The sequence below is a fragment of the Tachysurus fulvidraco genome, chromosome 15 (genome assembly GCF_022655615.1).
Source record: "Tachysurus fulvidraco isolate hzauxx_2018 chromosome 15, HZAU_PFXX_2.0, whole genome shotgun sequence".
Taxonomy (NCBI): domain Eukaryota; kingdom Metazoa; phylum Chordata; class Actinopteri; order Siluriformes; family Bagridae; genus Tachysurus; species Tachysurus fulvidraco.
Window position 1 is genome coordinate 3,341,074 of NC_062532.1, and position 15,000 is coordinate 3,356,073.

The 15,000-nt window shown below is 44.5% G+C and overlaps 1 protein-coding gene and 1 long non-coding RNA gene across 2 annotated transcripts in view; both read right to left on the minus strand.

Annotated features, from left to right (window-relative positions):
• The window catches only part of LOC113662493, a 1,794-nt gene extending 1,063 nt beyond the window's left edge, over positions 1–731 (minus strand). The window contains exons 1-2 of the long non-coding RNA XR_003445268.2: positions 636–731; positions 272–516 (exon numbers count right to left, since the gene is read on the minus strand). This is a non-coding gene — a long non-coding RNA (uncharacterized LOC113662493). The remainder of the gene's footprint in view (positions 1–271; positions 517–635) is intronic.
• Positions 732–10,426: 9,695 nt separating this feature from the next.
• The window catches only part of LOC113662415 (protein phosphatase 1 regulatory subunit 29), a 36,619-nt gene continuing 32,045 nt past the window's right edge, over positions 10,427–15,000 (minus strand). The window contains exon 3 of the mRNA XM_027177208.2: positions 10,427–15,000. This exon is cut by the window's right edge and continues 186 nt beyond it. Within this exon, the coding sequence (XP_027033009.1) occupies positions 12,289–14,979 (2,691 nt within the window). The 5' untranslated portion in view covers positions 14,980–15,000 and the 3' untranslated portion in view covers positions 10,427–12,288.

The following is a 15,000-nucleotide window of genomic DNA, read 5'->3' on the forward strand; positions in this document are numbered from 1 at the left end:
ATTAATGATAACAAGGTGATGTTTGTCCCAAGTGGCTCCTGTAAGTCCTCCCTGTTGTCCAGGGACCTTTGGCATCTAATTTGGGCTTTAAAATGGATGTTGATCTTAAATTGTTTAGCCAAATTAGTGCAGTGGCGACGTCCAGCTTTTTCCCTTAACTCGCCTGGCAAAAATAAAACCTCTGGTGTTCAAACAGTTTGAGAAGGTAATCCAAGGGCGCCTTCACATCTTTTCACATCAGTCATTGAACAACATATATTAGAAATTCCACCTGTAAAACCAAAGCAGTCTCATCTACAGTAGGGTAGATGTCCAGTTTTAAAGAGGCTCACAACACTGAAGACGAAAGCAAAGGGGTTTGATGAGCTTATCCGTATTGTGTTGTCTTCTGAGTGCTTTACGACGTATCCATCACCACCTCCTCAAATAAGCTAGCTGCATTCTCCAGTCACCGTTTTAATCCATTGTCCATGTTGTACTTCTAAGTATGCAATGGGGGTGACACAAGAGACCCTTCTATAAATACAAAATTAACTCAATTACAAGTTTGCATTCATTAAGAGTACACTACAAACAGTGCCAGAGATATAACAGCCATTCATATAAAGTCAGAACATTGCAGTAAATATACTCACAATGGCAATAAAAACAACTGTTTCCCATTAAGAGGCCTTTCACTGAAGCCAACACAAACCCTGATAAACCCAGACTCGGGTGGAAGCCATTTTCTTTTCCTTTATTAGTCTATCCCCATATAAACATTCAACATCAAGGTTGCCCCCTATAGGTAAGGAATAGAACAACTAGTAATGGTAGTAGTGGTAGACCTGTTACAGTGGTTCCTTTCCACACCACACCGATCGTTCTGTTCCGCACCAGTTGATACGAACCAAAATGCAGTCATGTGATAACATCCACTTGGGTGGGGGATGGGGGGGGGGTTCTTTAATGCTTTAATCTCTCATGTGTATAGTTTTAATACCATATATTTAAGACAATTGTTAGGGTTGTTTGTTAGTGTTGTGTTTGTGTTTTCTTCATTTTTAATATTTTTTTGTGCATATTTTGTAACTATTTTGTAACTTTATAAATAAAAAGGGTTAACGTTTATTTTTACATTCTCTCTTTTTGCATTTGTAATATTTTTTTGACCCCTTCACAGATCTTGTATCAATTAAGTAACTTTAGATTTGATAAATAGGGAAATTCTTTTAAAATAATTTACATCAACTAAAACAAACTTGTTACTTGAGTGAAGCACGAACTAAGAATCGGGTTTATTCTTGTAATGTTTTGTTAAAAAGGGAGAAGTTCTTTTAAAATAACTATTTATATCAACTAGAACAAACCTGTACATGTTGTATGTTATTAGGCTATATAAGTGTGTTAATCAAGTTCACTAACTGTTCTAATAAAGTTACTGTGACTGTCGTTTATTGCTTTATAAGCACGTCCATTTACCTCGAAGGTTGTGTGAATGTGAATGAATGAGTCTGTCTGTCTGTCTGTCTGTCTAGGAGGGGGGAAAGGGGGTTGGGCAGAAATTAGAAAATAAAGTATCTCGAGTTGAATTGAATATCGCACCAATTTTGTGGGGACAGGGTGGGCCAAGCCTCTGATTGGGTGGGCCAGGCCCACTGTTCATAACCCCAGACCTACAGTGCAGAGTTCTGTATGTCGCTGTTCATAACCCCAGACCTACAGTGCAGAGTTCTGTATGTCACTGTTCATAACCCCAGACCTACAGTGCAGAGTTCTGTATGTCGCTGTTCATGACCAAAGACCTACAGTGCAGAGTTCTGTATGTCACTGTTCATAACCCCAGACCTACAGTGCAGAGTTCTGTATGTCACTGTTCATAACCCCAGACCTACAGTGCAGAGTTCTGTATGTCGCTGTTCATAACCCCAGACCTACAGTGCAGAGTTCTGTATGTCACTGTTCATAACCCCAGACCTACAGTGCAGAGTTCTGTATGTCACTGTTCATAACCCCAGACCTACAGTGCAGAGTTCTGTATGTCGCCGTTCATAACCCCAGACCTACAGTGCAGAGTTCTGTATGGAGCCGTTAATGCTTTTATTTCTGTTTTAAATCCTGAGGTTTTAACAGAACGTCCTTTTTGTTTAAACAGGGAAACTGTTTCCTGCTTTCACACAATGTCTTAGATTAAAACTGTTTCCCTGTCACACACACACACACACACCCTGCACACACACACCCTGCACACACACACCCTGCACACACACACACACACCCTGCACACACACACACACACACACACACACACACACACACACACACACCCTGCACACACACACACACACACACACACACACCCTGCACACACACACACACACACACACACACACACACACACACACACACACACACACACACACACACACACACCCTGCACACACACACCCTGCACACACACACCCTGCACACACACACCCTGCACACACACACCCTGCACACAACAACACAAAACCCTTGCACAAAACACACACACACACAACACACCCTGCACACACACACACACACACACACACACAAAAAACAAAAACACACAAACACACACAAAAAAACACACACAAAAAAACACACACACAAAACACACACAACAACACACACACAACACACACACACACACACACACACACACACACACACACACACACACACACACACACACACACACACACACACACACACACCCTGCACACACACACACACACACACACACACACACACACACACACACACACACACACACACACAACACACACACCCTGCACACACACACACACACACACACACACACACACACACACACACACACACACACACACACCCTGCACACAGCCAGAAAATTCAGACAAGAATTCTGATCTCCAACCTGGTCACATTGTTCGCTTTAATTATAAATTTATTGCAAATATAGAAATGGATCTTTTGTACAGAAGCAGGAGGGAAAGAGTTACATGTCAGTAACAGTAGAAGATTTTCTGTGTGAAAGTAACGCAGTTTCAGAGAATTTGGTTCACTCTTTAAACCCATAGAGTTCTTTCTAAAAATCTCATTAATTAAAGAAAGAAAAAGAAAAGAAAAAGAAAAAGAAAAAGAAAAAGAAAAAGAAAAAGAAAAAGAAATGTCCAGAATTGATATGAAAGGATTCAGGGTTAAAGAGACTCATTAGAAGTGTCAGGAGTCTCTGTGGGTTCGGCCTGGTTTTCTGCAGAAACCTCGCTGTAGATTAAATATGAATGTCTTGGTACAGTTGGTACAGTTGGTACAGTTGGTACAGTTGGTACAGTTGGTACAGTTGGTACAGTTGGTACAACTCCACGTGTTGCCATGGAAAAGCTTTGGTTCACACTTTCAGGATGAATCACAGCACATCATTAAAGGTAGAAAAAAGTAAAAGAAAGTCATTATTAAGAATCTTGGCACATTTATAGAAAAAAGACAGCTTTTTTCTCCTGGTGTGTAAATGGTGAGTGGGACGGAGAGCTGCACGTGAAGAACAAACACTTCCCCTCAGATACAGGAAGTGAGATATGATTTATTTCACTCAGTGGGCTTTAATAAATAAATTATTAATCTGAACTGAACATTACTGAAGTATAACAGGACACGTGATGGAGAACGTGAGGGTCATCATGCTCCTCAAGCCCTAATGATGTTCATCATGCTCCTCAAGCCCTAATGATGTTCATCATGCTCCTCAAGCCCTAATGATGTTCATCATGCTCCTCAAGCCCTAATGATGTTCATCATGCTCCTCAAGCTCTAATGATGTTCATCATGCTCCTCAAGCTCTAATGATGTTCATCATGCTCCTCAAGCCCTAATGATGTTCATCATGCTCCTCAAGCCCTAATGATGTTCCTTAAATCTGCTTATTGGTGTTTAGGAGGTGAAGGCTCGTGTCCACAGCTCCCTGGGAGCTTTAACACTCGTGTGTGTGTACGTGTGTGTGTGTGTGTGTGTGTGTGTGTGTGTGTGTGTGTGTGTGTGTTGGGATTACAGTGATTACAGTGGACTAAAGAAGATGTTGCTTTATCACTAAACAGAAGACAAAGAAGTTTTTGATCCTTTGGGAATATTTTCCAGGAGAATCCGAGAAGTTTTCCAGATGACTGCAGTTTTGTGCTCCTGTGATTCCCAAAGCTTTTCCACACCAACACCTTTATGGATTTTCTCTCACAGCTCTGTTATGATGAGAGGAGGATCAAGCTGGAATGGGTTCATCAGCACGTGTACAGAGATATGAAAACAAATCTACACCTTCAAACTTAATCTTAACGAATAATTTAGTTCCTAAAGGTTTTGAGTTTAACACCCATTCAGTATACACAAGAATTTAACTCTTCTCTGAAAATACAGCAAGTCATGCAAATATCACTGTGTTTTGTTCTCTCTAACCTCAAACCTGAGGAAAAGTCATAGTTCAGCTCAGTGAAGCCGCCCACAACCCTCTGACCCCACCCCGACTATTACTGCCCCTGACTCTGACCCCACCCCGACTATTACTGCCCCTGACTCTGACCCCACCCCGACTATTACTGCCCCTGACTATGACCCCTCCCCTGACTTTGACCCCTCCCCTGACTATGACTCCACCCCTGACTATGACCCCACCCCGACTATGACTGCCCCTGACTATGACCCCTCCCCTGACTATGACCCCTCCCCTGACTATGACTCCACCCCTGATTATGACCCCTCCCCTGTAACTAACCCTGCCCCTATCTATGACCCTGACTATGACCCGTTCCCTGATTATGACCCCGCCCCTGACACTAACCCCGCCCCATCTATAACCCCGGTCAATAACCCTGCCCCTGTCTATGAACCCACCCCTGATACTGACTCTGTCACTGACAATAACCCTGCCCCAGTCTATGACCCCGCCCCAGTCTATAACCCCGCCCCTGACACTGACCCCACCCCTGACGCTGACCCCGCCCCTGACGCTGACCCCACCCCTGACTCAGAACAAAACAACAAAACTGACACCTATAATTCGAGCTCAGTATAAAAACATCCATTAGAGATTTTTTTACAAATACAAAATTCACAGCTCTAGCTCATTGTCTGTTTCACACTAATCCCGTATTTTGAAATTAGAACTAAACTTTTTGAGGTCAAATAAAATCAGGAAATACACGGAGAATTTGTAGAAAGTTATTTTGATTCCTGAGCCAGAGGTTAAGCTAAACATTTGCTCTCCTGCTCAAGAGACTGAAGAGAAGATAAGGAACCAACACAAGAACTCGATATTTACAGACTTCATCCTGATGCTCTCGAGGTCTGATACTCACACCTGGTTGGGTGAAGATTAATTCCCCCAAAAACCCCAGACACTGTCAGAGCTCCATCACATGCAACTTCATGGAAAACATTTTCCAGACAAAAACTAGAAATCATTATATAAATAAGATTTAAATGCAGCCTCCTGAAACACCGCCTCCGCACCCACCCACTGATGGAGGCTCGCTCTCCGTGTGAGTGCCAGTGTGAGGCGTTAATCCTCCGCACCAGCGCACTTCCTCAGGAATACGCTTCTACTGCAGGGAAAGAGGTGACGTGCAGAAACTTTCTGTAACTTCTCTCAGAAACACTTTCCTCTGTTTCTATCAGCACGCTCAGACATCGCTGCTGACTTGATGTATTATTTCTGAGGTTTTTTCACACGCATGTTTATGTAACTGAGTAAATCAGCAGAAGTGTGTGTGTGTGTGTGTGTGTGTGTGTGTGTGTTGTGAGACTGAGGCTTCAGTTTCAGGTTACATGGAGTAAGCTCCTTTATTTCTTTACCTTTTTATGCCACTCAATCATATTGTTAACCAAAGTGACCAAGAGTTGAAGGTTTGCATTGCAACCAGCAATAAATAGGAATTCTGTTTTTTTTCTATTATTTTTCCAAATAAATTCTGAGCTTCAAAATGTTAAAAGTGGAATGAAGGACGTGACTAAGCTCATAAAGGTGAAGCCCAAAGAGATGTGTGGTGATAACAGTAAAGACATTCAGAAGGTCGGCTTATAAATGTTAAAACTTTTAAATGAACGTTATCTGGGACGATAATCTCACACCTCACTTTGTATTTAAGGGTGCACAAACTTTTGCACTCAAAAGGTTTCTGATCTGCCCCACAAATTGGGATTTAAATGCATTTTAATGTCCTTAATGTTGTTAGCTCTAACTGAGGATCCAGGCTGAAACTGCAGAAGTTCTCAGACACCTGAAACCTGGGCTGAACCTCTGGACCCTCTGGTGAGGAGAAGCGGAGGCTCTTCAGGCTCTTCAGGCTCTGAGAGTGAGGAGAAGCGGAGGCTCTTCAGGCTCTTCAGGCTCTGAGAGTGAGGAGAAGCGGAGGCTCTTCAGGCTCTTCAGGCTCTGAGAGTGAGGAGAAGCGGAGGCTCTTCAGGCTCTTCAGGCTCTGAGAGCTGAGATAGATTCGGCTCTGTGTCTCTCACAGCTCAAAGGCGATGAATGTCATGCTGTACAATAGCACAGAGCGTGAGATCACAGCAGCTTCAATCGACTCACTGATAAAGTAAATTGAGAAGCGGCTAATGGAGAGTGAAGAGAGAGGGATTAGTGATGGTGCGGTGAGAAGATGGAGGTTAGTCAAGCTACGGGGACTGGAAGAGGATTTAATTTGTGTTGTGGAGGAAAACTCTGAGTCTGTGGAGTTCAGTGCTAAGAATTCATCAGAAATAGACCGAGTCTCTCTCTCTCGCTCTCTCTCTGTCTGTCTCTCACTCTGTCTCTCTCTCTCTGTCTCTCACTCTGTCTCTCTCACTCTGTCTCTCTCTCTCTCTCACTCTGTCTATCTCTCTGTCTCTCTCTGTCTATCTCTCACTCTGTCTCTCTCTCGCTCTCTCTCTCCCTGTCTCTCTCTCTCTCCCTGTCTCTCTCTCTCTGTCTCTCTCTATCTGTCTCTCCCTCTCTCTCTCTGTCTCTCTGTATCTGTCTCTCCCTCTCTCTCTCTCACTCTTTCTCTCTCTCTCTCTCTCTCACTCTGTCTCTCTCACTCTGTCTCTCTCACTCTCTCTCTCTCCCTGGAGTTTTTCCCATTCCTCCAGTTAAACACTGATCAAGTCTCTGCATGTTTGTTGTTCACACCTTCTCATGTCTTCAGTTCCTATTGTGTTATTTATCATCTCTTTATATGCTTTATCTTCTCTCCTGAAGCTGAAGCGTTTCCAGCGTTCTCTCTTCTCAGTCTTTCTAACACCCCCCACCCCCTCCACCCCCTCCCCATTCTCTATCAAAGCCTGATAAAAAAGATTTACGCCTCAATTAGGTTATCAGAGCTCTAGAGTACTGAGAGCCGGAGCCGTGTGCTGATTGGTCCATTCCTTCTTCCCTCTGGCTCGAAAAAACTCCATTTATCCGTCCTGTGTTCTGTCCCACTTTACTTTCCCACCACATCCTCTAACACACCCTCATCTGACCAGAACCTGAGAAGCTTCCTGTAAACATCACAAGGAAATACAGCCCTCAGCCAGGAGTGAGAGAGAGAGAGAGAGAGAGAGAGAGAGAGAGAGAGAGAGAGTGAGAGAGAGAGAGTGAGAGACAGTGAGAGAGAGAGAGAGAGAGAGAGAGAGAGAGAGAGAGAGAGAGAGAGAGTGAGAGAGAGAGAGTGAGAGACAGAGAGAGAGAGAGAGAGTGAGAGAGACAGAGAGAGAGAGAGAGAGAGAGAGAGAGAGAGAGAGAGAGAGAGAGAGAGAGAGAATCCCAATTATCTTGGCTTCAGGACAATCCTCAGCTTTTGATAGTAAACAAAGAGAACGGAGACTTTAAAGCTCTGAAGTCTTTCGGTTTCGTGACCAATCAGATCGTTAACATTCCATCCTGAGACACAGGGTCTAATTATCTGTATCAGACGAAACAATACTGATGTTCGTCAACAGCTCGGCCACTTAGTGCAGGAACTTGTGGGGTTTTAAAGTGAACTCTAATGAACTCTATCTGTATTAAATGGGGACTGTGTTTGTTTCTCACTGCTTCCTCTAACACACTGAGCTGCTTCTACACACTGACACAGATAAGCAGCTGAATTAGAAGCCTGGAGTCTTACAGTCATGACGTCACTCTGGTTCTGATCCGGAGCCTGGACATGAGTTCTAATGAAGAAACCTATCAGGCTCATCTGAGCAACATTTAGCTGTTAAAACTGACAACAACTAAAATCTGTCAATACCTCAACCTCGTCTCTCAGTATCAGTCTCTCAATGTCTCCGTCTCTCACTGTCTCCGTCTCACTGTCTCAGTCTCTCACTGTCTCAGTCTCTCACTGTCTCAGTCTCTCAGTATCAGTCTCTCACTGTCTCAGTCTCTCAATGTCTCAGTCTCTCAATGTCTCCGTCTCACTGTCTCAGTCTCTTAATGTCTCAGTCTCTCACTGTCTCAGTCTCTCAATGTCTCAGTCTCTCAATGTCTCCATCTCACTGTCTCAGTCTCTTAATGTCTCAGTCTCTCAGTGTCTCAGTCTCTCAGTATCAGTCTCTCACTGTCTCAGTCTCTCAATGTCTCAGTCTCTCAATGTCTCCGTCTCTCACTGTCTCCATCTCACTGTCTCAGTCTCTCACTGTCTCAGTCTCTCAGTATCAGTCTCTCACTGTCTCAGTCTCTGACTCTCACTGTCTCAGTCTCTCAATGTCTCAGTCTCTTAATGTCTCTGACTTACACTGTCTCAGTCTCTGTCTTTCAGTCTCTGAGTGTCTCGGTCTCTCAGGGTCTTAATGTCTCAGTCTCCCCCCACCCTTCTGTCTTCTATAACACGCCCTGTCACTGTTCTTGTGCTCGTTTCTATTAAAATGCAAAAATAATCTGATTTAACACATTAACTTTTACTAACATAATCTGATGACAAACAAACAAACAAACAAACAAACAAATAAATAAATCTTTTCAGTCTGCGAGCACATTTATATCTCACAGCTCCTGCTGACAGACTGGATTATAATCTGTATCTGACTTTATTATGGTGATGTCACTGGGTTCAGCTTCGAGATTCTAAAATGTGTTTAAAATTGTGTAGGAAAATAAAGTGTTAGGGAGTTTGTTTGTGTCATGGTTTTACTTTTTGCTGTGTTTTTCTCATCAAACACACACACGTACACACACACACACATACATACACACGTACACACACACACACGTACACACACATACACACATGTACACACACACACATGTACACAGACACGTACACACACACACACGTACATACACACACACACGTACACACACATACACACACACGTACATACACACATATACATACACACACACACACACACATACACACACACACACACAAACACACACACACACAGTGGACCTGTGTGAGGTTGATTAAAAGTGGTCATGTGATAAAATGTGGTTAATTTGACTGCTAAACACCACACGTCCCAGTTGGAGGTAAACGTTGTTACCCCTAAACATGCGTGTGATTATTCTGCTTTTATTCTAACGGTGACAAACGCATTCTCTCTGCTCTGACCCTGAGCGGTGAGGAAGGTCGTGCTGTTCGGGGAAAACGAGTCGAGCCTCGAGCGTGTAATTATCATCTCAGTGATACAGAGCAGAAAACTGTTGACCTTTGACCAGATGGAGTAATTAAGCACTACGAACATTCCCAGGTGAACTCGGGCTTCTCTCAAGTCGAAACCTGACGTATAATTCTGAGAGAAATCCCAGAGGTGAGAACAAACACCACGCTGTATAAGAGTAACACATGTGACCCTAATCCAACTGAGCAAATGAGGATGGCAGCTTGGTGGGCATGGGATTTGAGCTCACAACCTTCTGATTGGTAATCCGACACCATAACCACTAGCGCCCCCCCCCCCCCCCCCCCCCCCCCCCCCCCCCCCCATTATTCAGTACTATGAGGATTAGTCAGATGAGTTCAGGAGGAAATCTGCAATAAAACACCATTTAAGGTGAACGGACTGGGCTTTTTGTGCCTCTTGTGTTTTAATGAGGTAATGTTAAAGGGCCTTGAGCAGGAGAGCACTGACTGAACATCTCACAACCAAAACAAGCAATATACATCATTCTGAATAATTATCACTTTAAAATAATCAAATATGAATTAACTTCAGAAATATAGAGAACAGACTTTTACAGTAAGGACATAAGAAAAGGGAAAAGAGACAAAAGAAATGGAGTGATGTGACTTTACAGTCGTGTGTGAATGTGGACTGACTGTAGTTTGTTTCTCAGCATAGAAATAGAAATAAAGCAGGAATAAAAATGAGCAGGAAGTTTGTCACAGTAAGCCTCCGGTTACAGTTCGTCTTCATTCCCACCGATCACAAGGCTGATGGACGGCGGATGGTTTTTACTCCTCTGCTTTTGCTGACGGTTGTGTGTGTCTTTACTCTCACACACACACACACACACACACACACACACACACACACACACACACACACACACACACACACACGGCTCTCGTCACGACCACGATGCTCGCTCCTCCTTCAGGTGTCAACCTTTACAGGACACTAATGACAACGCCTCGTGTGTAAGAGCCAACTTTTACTTCCAGCTCTGAATCCTAAATCACACACCAGCGACTGCTGAACTCCAGAAAGAGAGAGTGAGATATAATTAGCTGATTTAAATAAATGTGCTGTATTTACACTAGTGTGAAGGACGACTCACACCGGACGTGTGTACGACAACACACACATTTTATATAACGCCTAGAATTCTTTTCCACTCGTATCACACCCTTATTCTGAAGCTCTGAGGTGACTTGGTTATTTTTACTGTGTCTGGTCACAGTTAATCTAATCTTCATGTCCAATGAGCTGTGTTGTAAATACAGCTGTGCAGCTTTCGCTCTTCCTCCTTCCTGGCTTTTTGATTACGCTCCTGTTGTCTGATGTGAATTCAGGGTAAGATCTCATGCTCATGGTGCAACACCAAACCAAACTAATGAACACTGTACATGAAAGAAGTGCTGGATAAAGGCGATGGGAAGAAGTTTGTGAAGGCATCTCACTGATGGATCTGTTAATAATCAGAGATTTCTACGGAGAACATAAACAACTTACGGCTCTTACTGATTTCATCCTACATCTAAGGACTTCTTTATTAGAAACTCTGCTAGTTTATTACATGTATCATATATTTCATTGTTGTTACGGTTCTCATCATCTAGGTGGTTTGAGGACATCACAAAATTATTATATATCAAAATCATCATCTCTGAGGATGATGACGTACATCACGCTGCTGATACACCTTCAGCAATCTTTCTGTGTCACTCACCTAATGTTTTGGCTTATGGTAGAATCACCTTTAGGTTATTAGTCAGATTAATAGTCATAACTCCCACTACACAAAATAACATTGGTTAATTATTAATCAATTAACCTAATCAAACTAGATGTTAATTAAATAATGGCTGGGAACAGAGGGGCAATCGGCGTATTTGGGCAGTTAAGCTTGCACTTTATAGAATATTGGGGAGTTTTGTATTTGTATGTGGTTCTGTTTTGGTCTCAGACCTGTAGTCCTGTACGACGGCGTTGCAGTGGTCCGGACCTGAGCTGCCTGACTTTACTTTAATTTAAATGTCATTGTGTTCATGTAGCTAAAGATCCTGACACTGCTGAACATCTCGAGTGTTTCTACTGGATTATTTTTCATATTTTGTCCTCTTCCTTTCTTATCTATCTTTTTTGACTCTATTGAAATGTAAATGTGGCAGCTCTGGAACAAAGATGAAAAAGTCTGGTTTTGGCAGCTTTATATAAAATCAGCGCAGCCTCTGAACACACACACACACACACACACACACACACACACACACACACACACACACACACACATTCAGAAACGAATGCAATGCCAGTGAATTATGTGGGAGACAGGACACATGCACAGGGTTTCTGTGGCTGAAGGAGGACTTTTGAGGGCTTGTGATCAGTATAAACAACGGATTCACAGACAAACGTGTGATAAAAACAATTATTTTACAACAAATGATGCCCTATGGAATAACGTTATCATTGGCTTCAGCTTACAGGTTTAAAATTAGACCTAAATGAATGCAACCATAGACGTGGGCTGTATTGTGATTCTCTCTCTCCCTCCCTCTGGCTCTCTGATGACTCATCCTGTACAACTTGTCCTCAGACCCCGACATACTCAACCTTGCTTTGTACACACTAGCCATCCTTCTGGCTACATCTCCGCAGAGGATCTTGAAATGATTCAGGCACTGTAAAGCCTTTAGATCCAGAAGTGCTTCATAGCTTTTGCTGTGCTGACACACCCTTCCAGTAGTCCAGGATGTCATGTAGGTCCTCCCCCTTGGCAAACTGGACCTTCTTGCGCAGTGCATTTCCGGCTGTAATGTAACAGGACTCCTCGTGTGGACCCTTTCTGTATGGACGGAAGCGCTCCCAGATTCGCAGTGTGCTTTCTGTGGAGTACTCCGGACTGGACGAGTACCCGGAGTAATTTTGTTGGTGGGGCGATAGCTGAGAATAAGAACCAGCGTCTCTCTTGGCACGTGACAGGGGCTTGAGGAAAGATGCTCTTTGTGCAGGGGAATCATGGGAGCCCTCGTAATAAAGGGCAGGGACCGAATGACGATGCTCTGCACAGTGGAAGTCTGGATGTACCTCCAAGTGCTGCTGAAGTCTCACACCATCCACATTGACTCCATCCATTTTACAACCTACACCACCACCAACCAAGGGTAGTTTATCCAGAGGTTTCCCACAGCGGATCGGGCTTCCCTTCTCAGGATACTGACAGGGATCAGGACTACGTGGTTCTGGCACATCCAGGCTGTACACCCGAGCTTTTCCACTAACAGGACCACAATGCTTCTTAGAAGAGCTGACAATCACAGCTGCATCTGCACTCATCTGTCGCTGAATAGGTCTCACTGCCGTTGCTGGTGGCGGTGGACGATATGGCGGCGAGACAAAGCCGCCTCCTGTAATCCCTGGCCTTTCAGAAAGGGAAGTTGTAAGAGGCAGAGGAGGTGGAGGAGGAATTTTTGGGGATTGCAGGACCTGACAGGCTTCGCTGATACCGGGGGGAAGTGGTATTAGCCCTCTGGTTATGGAGGAAGTGCTACTAGGTGGTGGTGATGTGGGATTACCACTCAGTGTGGTGGCAGAGGACACTGCAGCTGCTACAGAGTCGAGTTTAAGAGCATCAATGCAGTTATTAATGATCTGGTTAACCTTATCAACTTCCATTGCAATAGTAGAGATCTCAGATGCTGACCCACGACAATCTTCACCATCCGAGTCATCTAACAGGTCACTACCCTCTTCCTCCATTAGGTCTTCTGCTCTAACAGCATGCCTTACTCCATCTCGCCCTCTCTCGTCTCCTGCTCCTGAGGTCCTAACATCCATGTAGTTGCTCTTGGTTGCCATTGCCTCAGAGAAGGCCGTGGCCAGCTTCTCTACTTGAGGAATGGTGGAGAGACGCGAGGAACTGGTATTACCAGGGCCATGACCGAGCATGCCTGAGCCAGAGGAGGACATGGAGAGCTTTCCATGGTGATGTTGGTGGTGGGTCTGGTCATGTAGCTTCTGCACTGCTGACGGATCACTGGCAGCCGAAGCTGCAACCTCGGGTCCATATCGCATTTCTAGGATGGTCTTTTTTACACAAATTGATTTTTCTTTCTCTTCTTGCCTTCGACGCCTCCTTAAACAGTAATAAACCAGGCCAAGAACAATCAGCATCCCAAACAGGCAGCCCACAATGGTCATAATGTAATGTGTGGTAGTGGATGGGGTGGGTAGTAAGTCATCTGTAGTAGGAGTCCGAGTGGAAAAGTGAAGACAGGTGTGGTTAAAACGCTGTGAGTTGCGTATGGAGGCCACACAAAAAGTGTAGTTGGTGTTTGGTAGGAGCTTGTTTAGTGTAATGAGCTCCTTCTTGTTTTTCAGGTTCATCACATCAGAAACAAAGCTCTGATTGTACTGTACTAAGATGTACATCTTGCTGTAGGGCCGCGGTATCTGCACGAGCAGGGACGCTGAAGAAAGAGACACGTGTTGAAGTGTGATACTGGGACTGAATGTGTTCTCAGAGGAAGACAAGGTCGTGGGCTGAAAACGATCAAACATATCAGGCCCCATGCCCGAGGAATCCAAATCCGGTGGCAATGAAGTCATCCCTGGGATAAACACTCCATCTCTGCACATGGAGGCAAGGATGTTGAGAGCACTTCGACCAGGTCCTCCGACGGGACTTAGCAAAGGATAGCCGAAAAGCTCCCGTGGAGTCTCACACTGTAATCGATCGTAGGTGTGTGTGACATTGTTGAAGGCCTCCAACCAAACAAGGAAGCTGTATAGATCACAGCCACAGTGAAACGGGTTCCCTGCCAGCTCACACACCATCAGCCTTCCTAACACTCTGAACGTGGACGAGTCCAATCGAGCCAGCTTGTTAGAGGACAAGTCCAGACTGCTGAGGCTGGGGCATTCCCAGAAGGCATTTGTGGCAATGACCTCAATGAGATTGTGCTGCAAGAAGAGGCATTGTATACGTCCCAGTCCTCGCAACATGCCCTCGGTCAGATTGGTCAGTTTGTTGTAGCCCAGCTGCAGCACCTGAAGGTTCGCCTGGCCAGCGAAGGCACCGTCCTCGATGTATGAGATCTCGTTCTTGGTCAGGTTGAGGTCTGTCAGGTTCGTGAAGCGGCTCAGTGACGAGAAGAAGATGGCCTTGAGCTTGTTCTCATTTAGACGTAAATCGTGCACCGTGTTGTTGATGTGCTGAGGGATCGTCTCATACGGCGGCTGGTTCTGACTGCAGATGGCCAGCCATACGTAGCCCTTATCCCCCTCGATGAGCCAGCAGTCACCACAGACAAGGTCTGGTGCTGAAAATAGCAGAAGAAGAGAAGGAAAGAGCAGAAGGGCAACGTTCGCAGAAGACAGAGCATATGACTTGGTCTTCATGATGAGGAGAAATTGTGGAAA